This window comes from Bombus pascuorum, chromosome 5, assembly GCF_905332965.1.
Source record: "Bombus pascuorum chromosome 5, iyBomPasc1.1, whole genome shotgun sequence".
Taxonomy (NCBI): Eukaryota; Metazoa; Arthropoda; class Insecta; order Hymenoptera; family Apidae; genus Bombus; species Bombus pascuorum.
The window spans coordinates 1,014,160-1,027,808 of NC_083492.1; the positions used below are offsets into that span (position 1 = coordinate 1,014,160).

The 13,649-nt window shown below is 41.4% G+C and overlaps 1 protein-coding gene across 1 annotated transcript; it reads right to left on the reverse strand.

The window, feature by feature from the left end:
• Window positions 1-406: 406 nt before the first annotated feature.
• Window positions 407-12,684, reverse strand: LOC132906696 (chitin deacetylase 1). Its single transcript, XM_060959105.1, has 6 exons — window positions 12,539-12,684; window positions 10,180-10,312; window positions 8,973-9,103; window positions 4,271-4,420; window positions 2,850-3,772; window positions 407-1,381 (listed from the first exon to the last, which is right to left on the reverse strand). The coding sequence occupies exons 1-6, from the start codon at window positions 12,621-12,623 to the stop codon at window positions 1,148-1,150; spliced, it is 1,656 nt and encodes a 551-aa protein (XP_060815088.1). The 5' UTR covers window positions 12,624-12,684; the 3' UTR covers window positions 407-1,147.
• Between the last annotated feature and the right edge of the window lie 965 nt (window positions 12,685-13,649).

Below are 13,649 nucleotides of genomic sequence, written 5' to 3' on the forward strand. Positions count from 1 at the left end.
ATGTGAAATGTTACGAAGGAGCGTTCGAAAAGAGAAAAATGCAGCTAAATCATATCGTAGAGGAAATAAAATTTATGCTTCAATCTTTCTTATTTTTTATTTAAATTATATGTTAAATAAATATTACTTCAAGATTAACAAAAATCAATTCTTGTATAATATCAAAAGCTAGTTTCAAGGAAACAAGAATGTAAACGATTAATTATCGTTATTATGTTATTAAAAGTCGAGGTTCTTGAAAATTCTGGGAATAGGTAGAAAAAATTTCGGTTTTATGCAGACTGATTTCTTAATCGTGATACAATCAGGAAAGATTCTACATTTTCGACTTATTTATGCCAATTGCATCACGATTTTGAAATCACTTTATATATTCAACAGGTCTGGGAAAAAATTCGAAAAGTCCTCAGTTTCGTACAACGTTTATTGTGAAATACTTTAATAAAGACTCTAAGAATTACTTAATTACTCTCACGCGTCTCTTAAGCACTAACGTTAACCAAGTGTACTGTGTACACGGTTCGGCGCGCTGTGACGATACCGATCGATGGATCGGTACGTACAACGCTCCGCAGAAGAAAGGGATAAGGATCGGAAGGGCAAGGATACGGTGGTTATGTACAAAGATGAATAAGCTTAATCGAAGAACTTGTTCCTCTGTGCAAAAACAACTCCTTCGTTCTCTTTTCATTTCTTTCGATCACCATAATCGACCACAGAAACGTTTCGCGAACGTTTGCTAGGGGAGCTCAGACCTACGATACTCTTCTGCCACAATAACACGAATGCGACTCAAGAATCTCACAAAAATGATAATTTAAAAAATGATCCCACTTATAAAATTCTGTTCCAATAATATCACAATAAAAAGAAAAAATATCTCAACTCACGAAGAATTTCTAACATATCTGCATACAATAAAATACATCAGAATCCTACTGCACTTGTTTCTCGTTTCAAAATTGAAATCGACCAGACAACGTCAAGTCGATTATGGTAAGAGATTTCTCATTTCCGTTCGCGACACGTTTTCCGCGCGACGGTTCGACGCGTGTTCTCCAAGGAAAAACCTTTTGATGCGTTACTTTAGCGTGGTTTCTCTTAGGAACACGCGCCACACGATCTATAGATCTCTACCATGAAGTGCTCATTTGTTGGCGGTGAAACCGTCGCCAGTAGGATCGAGCAGCCACGGGTAATAATTGGGGCACTCCATGCAGGTGAACAAGCGAAGAGTTTCGCCAGGAAGTTCTCTGGTAGTCAAGGGACAGGCATTAGGGAGAGAACAGTAGGGCTGGCCCTTCTCGTCGCAGGTTTCTTTCCAATCCTGGAAGTCCCTCAGTGCCGAGAGTTCTGTCGGAGTTTGCATCCACTTGATTACCTGCAAGTGGTATGAGAAGGTATATAGTCGGACGAGACTCTAGGCAAATGTTGGCTATAATGTCTTTCTCTCGGCTTGAAATAGAAAATTTGAAGTAGCAAATTATTAATAATTGAATTGTTTAACAAATATTATTTCGTTTTACGATCGTAATCTTTGAGTTTTGCGAATGTCTAATGAAATATTGTTTATATGTACTGTTTACTATAGAAAGAAGATTAAAACAGTTTTTAAATTGCGATATTCTTCTCCATAAGACATATAAATGACATAAGTATAAATGACAATGCTATTTTAGTTAATGCTTCCGTTTGAAGCCCATTAGTTTGTATTCAAACAAACCCTAATTGAAGCACATTGACTTATATAAACGTGAACTTGAATGCAAGTAGCTCAACCGATCTGGGAAAGGATTTATGTATTACGAGTTTGTATTCGCTCGATTAGTGGTAAGTAGAACGAGAACGTATTTAGTCAGACGAGGCACGAAATTAATTTCTGATAAAATTGACCTGTTTGCGGTGTTCGTATCTTTCTGAGGATTAGAGAGATTTGTTATCGGATGGTTTAAGATCGTTAGCTTATTATCGAGCCGTTTGGTTGATTGTTTATATTTAATTTCCATTATTTTTGAAATTGCCTCGAAATCCGATTTCGCGAACAAGATTCACTCAAACCTATTTAATTTAGTGTTACTATCGTTTAATTTTTTAATCTTCTTCAATGTAATAAGGAAGATAGTTATATTTAATCTACCGTTTTCATTTTATAAGAGTAATCAAAGTAGGAAACGTGTTCGAGAATCGAACGAGGACGAAACTAACGCAAGTAATTTTCGGTGGTCTACGAATCGATCGTACAAGATTCAACAAATACAGTGGAGCAGTCAGAGAAATACAGAGAGAGAGAATTTCGCGATATCTCGTGACTATATTGAAAGCGGAAAATAAATCGACGCAAAGCGAAATAAATAAAAGCAAGCCCGAGGCTTGATGGATCATGAATGAGAAACGTCGTGATGCGGCGAGATTGAAACCGGCAGATAAATTGGAATAAGCTAGGAGACTCGTAATAACAGTCTTGGCGAATCTCTTCGGAATTAAATATAATCTCCGTTTAACTTGTTTAAAGGGAAGACAATGCGATTCTCAAAGACGCTTTAAATAATTTTTAGGTTGTCCAATATTTAAAAATATAATTTTTGAAAATAATATTCAAAATGTCTATTATCACGAAATATGATATTTCAAAATAACATGTTGATAAATGTCAATTAAATCACAGAAGCTTCGAGAAAAGTTCTTGCCAAGAAACAAATACAAATTCGAAATACAATTTCTTGAAATATAAACTGCCATTACAGCCGCCGTTTATCCAATTCTGAACCAAGTCATATCGCACGGTAGTTCTAGGCAATTTCATCCTCCCAGATCAGACATTCCTCCAAATCACGATCAAACTCACTCACCTGAACCATGGTAACGAAATACACGTCGCTCCTGGCCAACATCTCCTCGATGAACTTGATCAATTCCTCCCTATACTCCTTCTTGCTCTTCAACCACGAGGCATGGAAGTGAAGGCCAAGCGGTGCCCTGTTGCTGTTGAAGTGCCTGTTAAAGTTGTGTCTGAGGAGCCTGGCGAATTGTTCTCCAGTCTGAATGTTCGAGCAAGAGTCCACCATGTGACAACCAGGCAGAGACTCGTCGAAAGTGGGATCGTCTCTTCTGTCCAATTCGTTCATCACCATCTCCCAAACAGGATGCGATCTCGATGGACAGTTTCCACCGTTTCCATTGCATTTGTGCGGCATTCTGAAGTACAAAGTGTACGGCCAGATGGGTACACGACCCAACGAAGCCGTGATGGAGGCGTCGTAGACGAAGAATTGGTCAGCCATCATTTCGAATTGTTTGTTACCGCCCACGCGAAGATACGGAGCCCTCATTCCGATGATAGAACCGTCGGTGATGTTTGCGAAACGTTCTATGATGAGTCTAGCTCCAGCCATCTCTGCCAGCCAGTCGTCGTAGGTTCCCTGGGTCCAATATTGTGGGTCGTCTTTGTGGGTCAAAGAGAACACCGCGATTTCGTGACCACGACGGTGAAGGTCTTGAACGGCGGAGTAATTTGTGTATTTATGAGAGACGAAGAACGTGCCTCTGATCTGGCATCCGTTAGGGTTTTGACGTTGGCCGTTGAAGATCTCTTCGTACAAGTCGATGTTATCTACGTTCACGGCTCCGTTGAATGTGATCGTGATCATTTGGGGTACCTGGGACGGCTCGATGTTTCCGGGGATCCTGGTTCCATCGGCGGAACAATAGCAGTCGGGGAGCACGCATTGCGTTGGATCGCAGTCTGGCGCGCGATTTGGATCGGTTTCCACAGCTGCGGAGGAAGATGTGGCGAAGGTTAATAAACGATCATTAAAAAATTTTGAAGCTAACGCGAACCTTAAGACTCTCGATGGAGGATGTACGTCTCTGATGTTCAATTTTCATAGAAAAATTAAAACTGCGCGTAGTATCGATACATTGTTGGTCAACGACGAACACACGTGGTTTGTACACACATCGATTTGCATAATTATCAAAGTATAAAATTATGTATAAAACAAGTATAAAATCATTACGACATCGTTTATTGCAGTGGACGTACTGCGTTAAAGTTCAATTATACCATCTTTTCTTGCGAGATCGTTAAAGCGACATTAGGAAGACAGAAATTCGAATTTAAAGGATCGACGTTCGAAGTTTCCACTGTAACGTATCGACAGATTTTCCTCGCATCGACGCTGAAAGTCACCGATTGCTATACCTCGCTATCCGTACTCGTGACCAAAAGAAGCGCGGATTGCGATCGCGAATCGATTAAATCGACACTTACTGCACGCATTCTCGTCGGATTCGTCCTTGCAGTCGGGTTTACCGTTGCAGAAGAGCTCCTTGTCCACGCACTCGCCGTTACCGCACGACAATTTCCCTTCGGGGCAGACTGGTTCGTCGGTCCTCAGGATGGGCAACACCTTACGCGGCTCTGCAAACGTAATCCTCGTTAACGGGCCGACCTGTCGGCTGATACGCGACAACCAATCGCTACTACGGGACCATTGGCGTTCACCATAGCTGTAACTTCTACTTTTACTTCGCCCAATTTATGTACAAAAGATCGTGGCGCGCTCACCAGTGGCGCAGGAACCTGTGACACTACTTTGAGAAATATATTCCCGAAGAAATCGATTAACCCTCTATCAATGGAGATAATAGGTCTCGTAGTTAAAACTACTTACAGGATACAGGATACTATAATATTAGAATAATCGATTTATTTTCTGCATGGAAAATCTCTGGTAGGGTTAAAGGTTGTTACTGTGCGGGATTAATTGTGACCCAAAGCTACGGTACCTCGCCAGCTTGGATATTAAGTATCGGACTAATTACATCTTGTACGTCTAGTTACGGCTTCCTGCCAGTGTAATCTGGTATCTATGTACATGTGGACTTTACGTACAGATGTGGACAGCTTTCTTAACACCCTCGTGATCGTCTTCGATCGCGAATGTAACGAAATTAACTTTGGAACACTACAGTGAGATACCATGTTTCTTACTTGTTTATTTATTCGTCGTTATTCCAGCTATTTGTAAAGGATATACACGATGTGCTGTTATTCACGGCACAAGCTAAATCACGAAGGTATTAAGCGATGTATCGGAGGATTTGGTTTGGCCTTGCGTTAACAGTTCCTACGCCACTGCGTTCGACCGGCCTTTTCGTTAGCCTCTCTTCAATTCCTTTTCGTTCGAGGAATTTCCCTCTGATTTCTAGTCGCCTGGCGACTGGAAAAGCGTAGCAGAACCGACGTGATGGGCGTGACGAAGGAAACGAACTAGAAAATTTAATAAAAGAAAATGCTCGTGAATCGGTCTTGAAGATCTTCTAAAAAGAACCGCGGATTTCTCCGGCGAATTCTTTGCTCGAGAAACCTTCAAGATCATTGGGAATACGACGGAACGAAAGACACGAAATGGCGACAGGCAGAGTGTTGGAGAGACGAAACATCGACGAACTAACGTTGCCCATCACGAGAAGAGTTCACATCGAGAGTATCGTTTGTATCGTTGGCTCGCAGCGATTCGCACGTAGCTAATTCCATGATTTATTACGAATAAACACATCGACTTACGAAAGTGTTCGAATATTTATAAAAACTTTTCCTGAATATATCATGTACACTATACGAAATATTCTGTATAATATACGTAATACGTTCATAAATATTTTCTATGCTAAATCTTCGAATACTTTCGCCAGTCACTGTAAATAAAATGAGAAGAAATATGGATAGACACACACACATACACGCAGGCACTGTTGAGATAATAATGAAAGAGAATAGAGATACGTGGTGAAGAGATGGACTGTTGCGAAAGGCGAAAACAGGCAGCGGAGAAATAAAAAGTGAGACGGTGCCTCGACGTGCCACGCGTCGAGAGAACGAGCGCGAGAAAAGAGAATTGCAAGTGGACCAATACACGCATAGATATCCACATACAGGCGCATGTATAAACAGGTACACGCATACACATGGCTAGCAGAGAGAAAAAAAAATAGACGGAGAGCACACGAGACTGGTCCGATTTAATTTCATTCGCGGCACTGCGCTTTCAACTCGTAATGCAGTTTGCTCGAAACATAAAAGAAACAAGATAATCTTCGCGGTTGAATTATTAACTCTGTAATTTTTCTCTTTTACCTTCTACGCCTTTTTCGTTTCAGTTATTCTAATTAGAGGTAATATTTCTTTGCCGAGCTTTTTAGTTCGCTTGAAATTACGAGTTTATTAAAAATCGGTCGTTTTTTAATAGTTTCTGACGCAACGAGGATACATTGTTACGATCATTGACGCTCGAAAGGCAGAACACAGAAACGAGGTTGTACCGTGTATTAAAATCAATCGGCTGTAAAGTAAATAGATCGATAATTCACGGTACGTACGACGAATACAAATTTTCGATATACATAATGTTCTCGAATATTATAGAACTGTCTAGTTCATTAACTTTCTAAATGTTTTTACCATACGGTTCCAATCCGGACAGATCGAAACTTTGGAAACAAGAATTTTCTAAGACAGAACAAACGTCATAAACGTTTGTAGATTTTCTAGCAGATAGAATCTACAAAATTCTCCTCGTAAATTAAGCTCAACACCGTACAGAGTGAAAATTCTGATCGCAAATAAAACTGAACGCCGTTTACAGCGCGAACGATTCGATGATCGAACCAAGCGCCACTTGCATTTCCTTGAAAATCAGCAATCGCCTGTTTCTTTTCTCGCACGAAACCAAATCGGAGCAAACGGGTCTCGCGTGAGCACGAGCAAACCGAGACGCGCGCTTCGAAACGGAAGCGGAGTAATTCGACTCGGTTGCGTCGACGAGTGCGCGAAATTAAAAAAAAAAAAAAATGGCTGCAGCGCGAGAACGGAGGAAGACAGAGATCGGCAGCTGGAGAACGCTGCGTTCGCAACGGGATAAGATGAGATTAATCCGGTGAGAAAGAGAAAGAAGGAAGGAGAGAATTAACATGATTGATCGCTCGAATACTTCGCACAGGTTTCGAGCGGTAAAAGCGAACGAGTCGACTAAATAACAAGGAGCCGTTCTAAGGAGGCCAGATCGTCGAAGCGAAACCGATCTGGATGTGGACAGACAGAGCGAGAGAGACAGAGGCGGTATATAACGGGAGAAAGAAAGAGAAAAAGAGAAAGAGTGATATATGCGTATGTATAGCGAGACAGATAGACGAGAGACAGAGAGAGAGTGAGGGGGGAGTGGAGAGAGAAAATAGGAGCGAGATCAGCGATCGAGAACGTGCTACCTCGTACCTGGAGCGATCGCGAAGAGAAAGAATCGTGCGTCCGTCGATGTGTGAGTATGTAGTATGTACATATGGTGTCGATATGTACAGGTGCAACAGCGTGTGAGCGTGAATTCTATAAAGCTGAAAAGTCATTGCGTGCCGAGGATCGTTTTCGGGAGATCGATACGTGACGTATCGAGGCGCGTAATAACTCTATTTTCATGTTGAATCTGGAACTTAATAGTCGACAGGAACGGCGAATCTTTGAATATTTTTCTTTCGGTATCTTTTATGCGATTGGACTTGGATATGCCAGATATTTCGAAAAGCTTTCCTTTTTGTTCGATCGTTTAATTTTTAAATTCGAACGATATCGATGGCACGGAATGGCTTAATGAATAAATTTAGACAGTTTAGAAAGCAACTAGATTAGAATCGGCGAGATGGACGAAGCTTGTATATTCGCGGTGTTAGTGATGCGACGTGAATGGAGAAAATTGCGTGAATCAATCAGGAAGAGAGCATCGATGAGCTGGAAACTGGGTTAGATCGCGCTCGAGGCACGAGCTTCTCGTCTCCCGAGTTGCACTTTCGCTCAAAATCGAAACCAGTCTCTGGGCCGCGAATCGAAAGTGGCCGGACTGGAGATTACAACGTCTCGAAAGTGGTCTCGCGTGTAACGGTCGTGTATTTTCACTGCGGCCAACGTATCGAACGTTCGCACTTGTGCCGTTCGCGTAACTACGAGATACCGTGACGAGGTGGAAAAATTTCAGCAAACTCGCGAATGAATCGCTTTTGCGTGACTTTAGAAAGTATAGAAAACTCGATTTCATTGAACGTTTAAACTTCCAGTATTTCCGTTGCAACTTTATATGTACTTCGATATTGTAATACTAGAATTTCGTTCAACTTGCGAAAGAATATTCGTTCTTGGTTAGTCTAGTCTTTTCTCGTTTTGATCCGAGATTTAGAGCAAAGATTAATTCTTAATTCGTTGATAAAACTCGATAGCCCGATGGTAAGAACGTAAAATTTTAAAGAAATACATAGATCGACGCGCAGAGAGTTAATGAAAAGATGCGAAGGACGACGTTAATCGTTCGTCTTCGTTTGCGTTGCTTTTCCTTTCTTTTTATTCTTTCGGAGACGAGAAGGATCGTGGATGAATCTCAAACGTGCGCGAGAATAATCGTGCGTTAGTACTACCTTACGAATGGTGCGGGCTACGTTGCGAGTCTACGAAGGAACCGGCCTTCTCCGTATCTTATGAAACATTTTTCATCGTCCTTAATAGAAGGAGGAAAGAAAAATCTTCTCAAAATGGTGTTCCTTCCAAGGGAAGTGCGTTTGACCGACCTATCCTTACTTTTCTGTTCCTCGATTATATAGAAAATTAATCGATGGGAAAAAGAAGCGTAAGTTACAACCCTCGAAGGTAGAAATTTGTCAAAACCTGAACGATTATAAACGCATTCCCCGAGGAACAGATACACCGGAAACGGAGACAGGTACGTCGGCTCAACCTGGTCGATACATCGACTTACTCTCGAGCTTGTCACAGTTGGTGACTTTGCCCTTCCAGTCGCAGGTCTGTTTGTCCAAGTCAAAGGCCAGTCCACTGGGACACGTGATTTGCTTCAGGCCGGATTTCGTGCACCTGTTCGTGTCGGACAGAAAGCAAATCGTTCGGTTAAACTTAACAATCAAAATGAATCGCTTACTCTCGAGTTGGTCGCAGTTCTTCACGTTCGTTTTCCAGTCGCACGTTTGACGCTCGATGTCGAATGCCAGACCTGTTGGGCATCGCACGGTCGCCAATCTGGTCACCCCGATCTCGCTCGCTTTGTCGCATCTGCGATTCAAGTTTAACACTTTCTAGTTTAAAAAATATTTAACTCGTGGTTCTCGTCCAATTTTTGAACGTTTTAAAAGCCTGCTGAAAAAGCGTCGTTGTTATTCTTTTTATCGATGCTATTATTTTTGCTATTATATTTCGTACAACAAGGTGTAATCCTCTTACAGTTTGTAGTATCCGATATACGATGTACAGTTGATCGTAAAATTATCTGGCTATGGTAGAAATCTAAATAGATTGTATTGACAATTATGAAACAGTAAAAGAGAAAGTCTAGAATAAATCTATTTTTAACCAACGTCTGTTATCAATCGTGAACGAAATACAAAAGACTCAATGGACTGCATACTGACTGACACCCACTGTACCTGCTATGCGTAGAACCTAGTACCATTTTGTCAATAAAAGAACCCACGCAAAAATCGATAAAAACGGAAATAAAAACAGTTTTACAAGGCTTGCGAAGGAATTCTCACTAGAACCAAGCGAATAAATCTTCCCTAAAGAATTCTATAAAAAAAAGCTGTAATATAACCCGTATAAAAGGACGAGCGAAGACAAAAGAATCAAAACAAGGTTTTACGATTCGCAAGAACTCGTCGAATTCTTCCAGGATACGTGACGTTCCGCGACAGGATCTTGCTTTCTTGTTCTGAGAATATTTTTGCCCGCGTGTCCTTGACGATGAAATAGTTTATCCGTTCGAATGAGTCAGGATACACCGTCTGTCGTCATCGGCTGGAAGGCGAGTCCTGTATCTGGTATCAGGTTCGCCTTGAACCTTCCGACGCGGAATTCGATCGCGAAGGAACCGAAGACAGGAATTCGCCGTCCGATCCTCCGCGACCGATCTTTCTCGTAAATACCGCTTCTACCGTTAACTTCACTGACCTTCGGCGTTATTTACGCGCTGCAGAATCGACTATGATCCATTACGAAGGATCGTGACGTCTTCGATTCGTATAATTGATTAGAAACTCGAGTATCTTTTTTTAAGCAAAATATTTATCTCTGGTTTGAAAGACGACGATTTAAAAATAAGAATTAGGTACAACGATTTAATGGAAAATTACCTCACGACGTCACGGCAGTCTCCTTCGACGTTCAACCGGAAGTATTCGTCTCCTGGCCTGTCCTGGCATAATTCCTCGGCATTTGCGTCAATTCCATCAGCCCCTTCCTCGTCTTGTGCTCTGACCTGCGTTCCTGGAAATTAAAAAACGCTGTTAAACGATCGAGAAATCCTTTAACGAATACATATAGCTTTCGTTTAAGAGTGAAAGTGGGAATTTACATGTTCTTAGGAATTATAGAAAGAAGAAAACTGAAATTCCTCGCTTTAACGGATTTGCTACTTCTGGTGTTTAAGTACAATCGTAAAACTTGCTCTCCTCGTTTCTTATCTCGAATAAAAGCGATCTTCGAAAGCAAAGAGATACCACGCCTCGTTCTCCGGCTTTGACCACTAACAATTACGTACTTTCTATCATCGATTACATAAACGTTTCTCGATCCACGAGCACAATCTCTAACGTGACTTCGCAACATCGCTCCTTCCTTTCTTCGTCCCATTAAAGAATCTAACGATAAGTTAGGCTAGACACGATTAAGTGCAAGTTCCTATCTTTTATAATTCTTTTCCTTCTTTTATAATAGCGTTATCAAATTAAAAAATACTTAATTTACTTCTCGCTCGTGTTTCCTCTTTCCCTTTCCTTTCTTTTTTTTCTTGTCAATCCTGATAGACGGAAACGGAACTGTAAACGGAACGTGAAAATAATCTCGTCTCTCGATCAGAAATATCCGAATCTTAATGGACACCGTCTAGGGGCACGCACCTACTGCTTTTTATTTTCACGGACCTCCGCAATTAAATTAGAAGAAAAAAGAAGGAAACGTCACCGACGGAGCGGTTCGCGTGACATTTGAATAAGAAGGGCATAGATCGGTATTGTGAGGATCGTATAAGGAAAATGTCGCGATCGTTGGAAGCCACGATCTCTAGAGATCGTAAACCGAATACGACGGGGTCGGTGAACCCCCGTAGAAGTAGAAAGTCTTGGAAATGTCAGGGCAACGAGACACGAGTGGGGAGAGAAGCGACAGTGGTTCTCTAAAGTAGGTTCTGTCTGTCTCTCCCTCTACCCCTCCTGCCATAATCGAGCATCCTTGTTCGAACAAGTCTCGAACGTGCCTTCTTCTTCATCCACGATCACGAATCGTGATCCGTAATCGTGATCAACGCCACTTCCGGACAACTTGTCTTTGTTAAAACTTTTGCATCGGCCGAAATAGTCTTACGAATCTCATTTATCAACGAGACGACAAGAGAATTATTTCTCGAAGTGTGTGAATTTTATTTTATTGTCGAGAAGTTTACCTTTTAAATAGTTGTCTTTTGGGAATAACATCGAAATTGTTTTGAATGTTTCAAGTTTGTTAAGATCGAAGAGTCTTTCGCGTCGTATTGTATTGTATTTTAGATTGAAAAAAGATCTTTCGATCGTCGGTCTGGCATTAACCGGTCGAGTTGTCGCGATCGAATCGACGTAGCTGTATCAAAGGAGCCGTTTGACATGTCTTGTCGCGGCTTCGATCGTTGAAGTCACCAGAACGTTCATGGCGCCGAAGAACCTATCGATCTCGAGTCATCTAAGGCGATTGTGAAACTACCGCAACGCATTTTAGCCTTTGTTTAATTTTTACAAGTATCTCCATTGATTAAAAAGTTCTATTTATTAAAAGAGATTTAAATGTAATTAATTGAGAGACAATTTTCCGTCCATCGAGAAAAATTAGAATAGAAATTAAAATTAAAATTATAATAGAAATTTTTCATTGAAATTGAAGTGTGACACGACTTGTATATCATTCGGAAGAACCAAGGAACGATGACGTTAAACGACGAGGGATCCTCGAACGGAAAGTTCTCGTGGAAACTCGTTTCGTCCGAAGGAAATTCAGTAAACGTCGAAAGCAACTTTCACCTGTAACAGGCATTCGAAGAATCGGAGCCTAGAAGGCCAGGTGTTTCTCTTTGACGAGAAATCACGTTTATCATCGAAGATTCTCCATCTTCCGATCAAACTTTCACCCTAAACACGATATTCCAACGTTACCGAATCTCCTGCTCTACTAAAACTCTTTAACGAACAAATAAATTATTTAAAATCCGACATCATCCAATCTCAACTGCCGTCAAACTTCTAAGAGCTCTTCGGAATTTAATCCTCCAACTCCTAACGCTTCCAACTTCCATCTAAATTCAGACTTTAAGATACTTTTTCGAGTCTTAATCCAAAGCTTAAACGTTCTTTGAATCGAACTTTCTAAAAATATCGAGAAACCAATTTGTTGCGTCGATGTTTGATACGGATGAATAAAACACGGGCAAACGGAAATAGGGAAGACGTAGCAACAGTGTGTACTCACCGGCAAACAGAAAGAGAGATCCAAGAAGGAACAGGAACTTGGGCGACATCGTGGCCGCTGCCGCCGTCGTCGTCGTCGCCGTCATCGTCGTTGTCAGGACAAAGAGCGTCTGGACAAGCCGCGCCCTCTCGCCCCTCTATATGTACACCACCACTCCTTCCTCTTCGTCGAAGGACTTTCACCATCCGGATGGTGCTGCCACCTTCCCTACGTCGTAAAATAGACGGAGAACAAGGGTTCCATTCCTTCCGTCTGTTCGTGGAGAACGAGAGGGGACCGTGGCATTCCATTTCGTCTCGATCTTCCTTGTCTCGCGCGATCCAATCAGACACTACTACTTGCGGTTTTTGACGAGAGATCGAGAGGAAGAAGATGAGCGATCGTTTTGAAGTTTGTTCGACGCGATTGGTTATTCTCGTGGCCCGAATTTGCCTGGTTTGTTCTACTTTCATCGATATTTAGTTTTCTAACCATTGTTTCCACCTTTCTTTAAGCGGAGAGTTCCTTCGAGAGGAAAGGCATGCACACGGGACCATTCGTGTCTTGAATTTCTATTACTTTGGAAAAGGAAAGATCGATATTAATGGTAAAATCTTCGGTCTTTTGAGGAGAATGCCATTCGCGATGATCGCTCAAATTTATGCATTTGTGGGAAATACACCGAGTAACACGTATAACGCGTTAAAACAATTTATGAAACTTACGAATAATTTCTGAAAAATTTGCAAGCGAAAAGGAAGAAATATCGTACTATCGTTCAAAATATAGTACTTGTTATAATATTTAATGAAAGAAATCTCTGTTCTGTTCCTTTAACTCTTGTGTCCAAAATAATACGAACTTAATTACTAATTACGATCGAATTACTAATTTTTGGACAGGTGGATCGAATTTAATAGCAAAAATATAGTTCGTTTGGGTCTGCAGTGTATTCAAGGTCCGCGTTACAAGGTCCTTGTAGAAGTGAAAACGCGCTTTACGCGTCGTTTTACGGCCTCCACGAAAATATCGGCTGACAGCGGCAGCTCTAAAAGGGAGCGACGAAAAATGGCTCGCGCTCGTAAAACTCACGATGAAAGTATCGTTCGCGTGGCCGAGTAACTTTCCACGA

Bases quoted from the DNA above. Each gene is read 5' to 3' on its own strand.
- LOC132906696 (XM_060959105.1), bottom strand. From the start codon at position 12,623: ATGACGGCGACGACGACGACGGCGGCAGCGGCCACGATGTCGCCCAAG. The intron at 3,773-4,270 runs GTAAGTGTCGAT...CTTCCTCCGCAG, and splicing joins ATCCGACGAGAATGCGTGCA to CTGTGGAAACCGATCCAAAT. The intron at 1,382-2,849 runs GTGAGTGAGTTT...TACCACTTGCAG, and splicing joins ATTTCGTTACCATGGTTCAG to GTAATCAAGTGGATGCAAAC.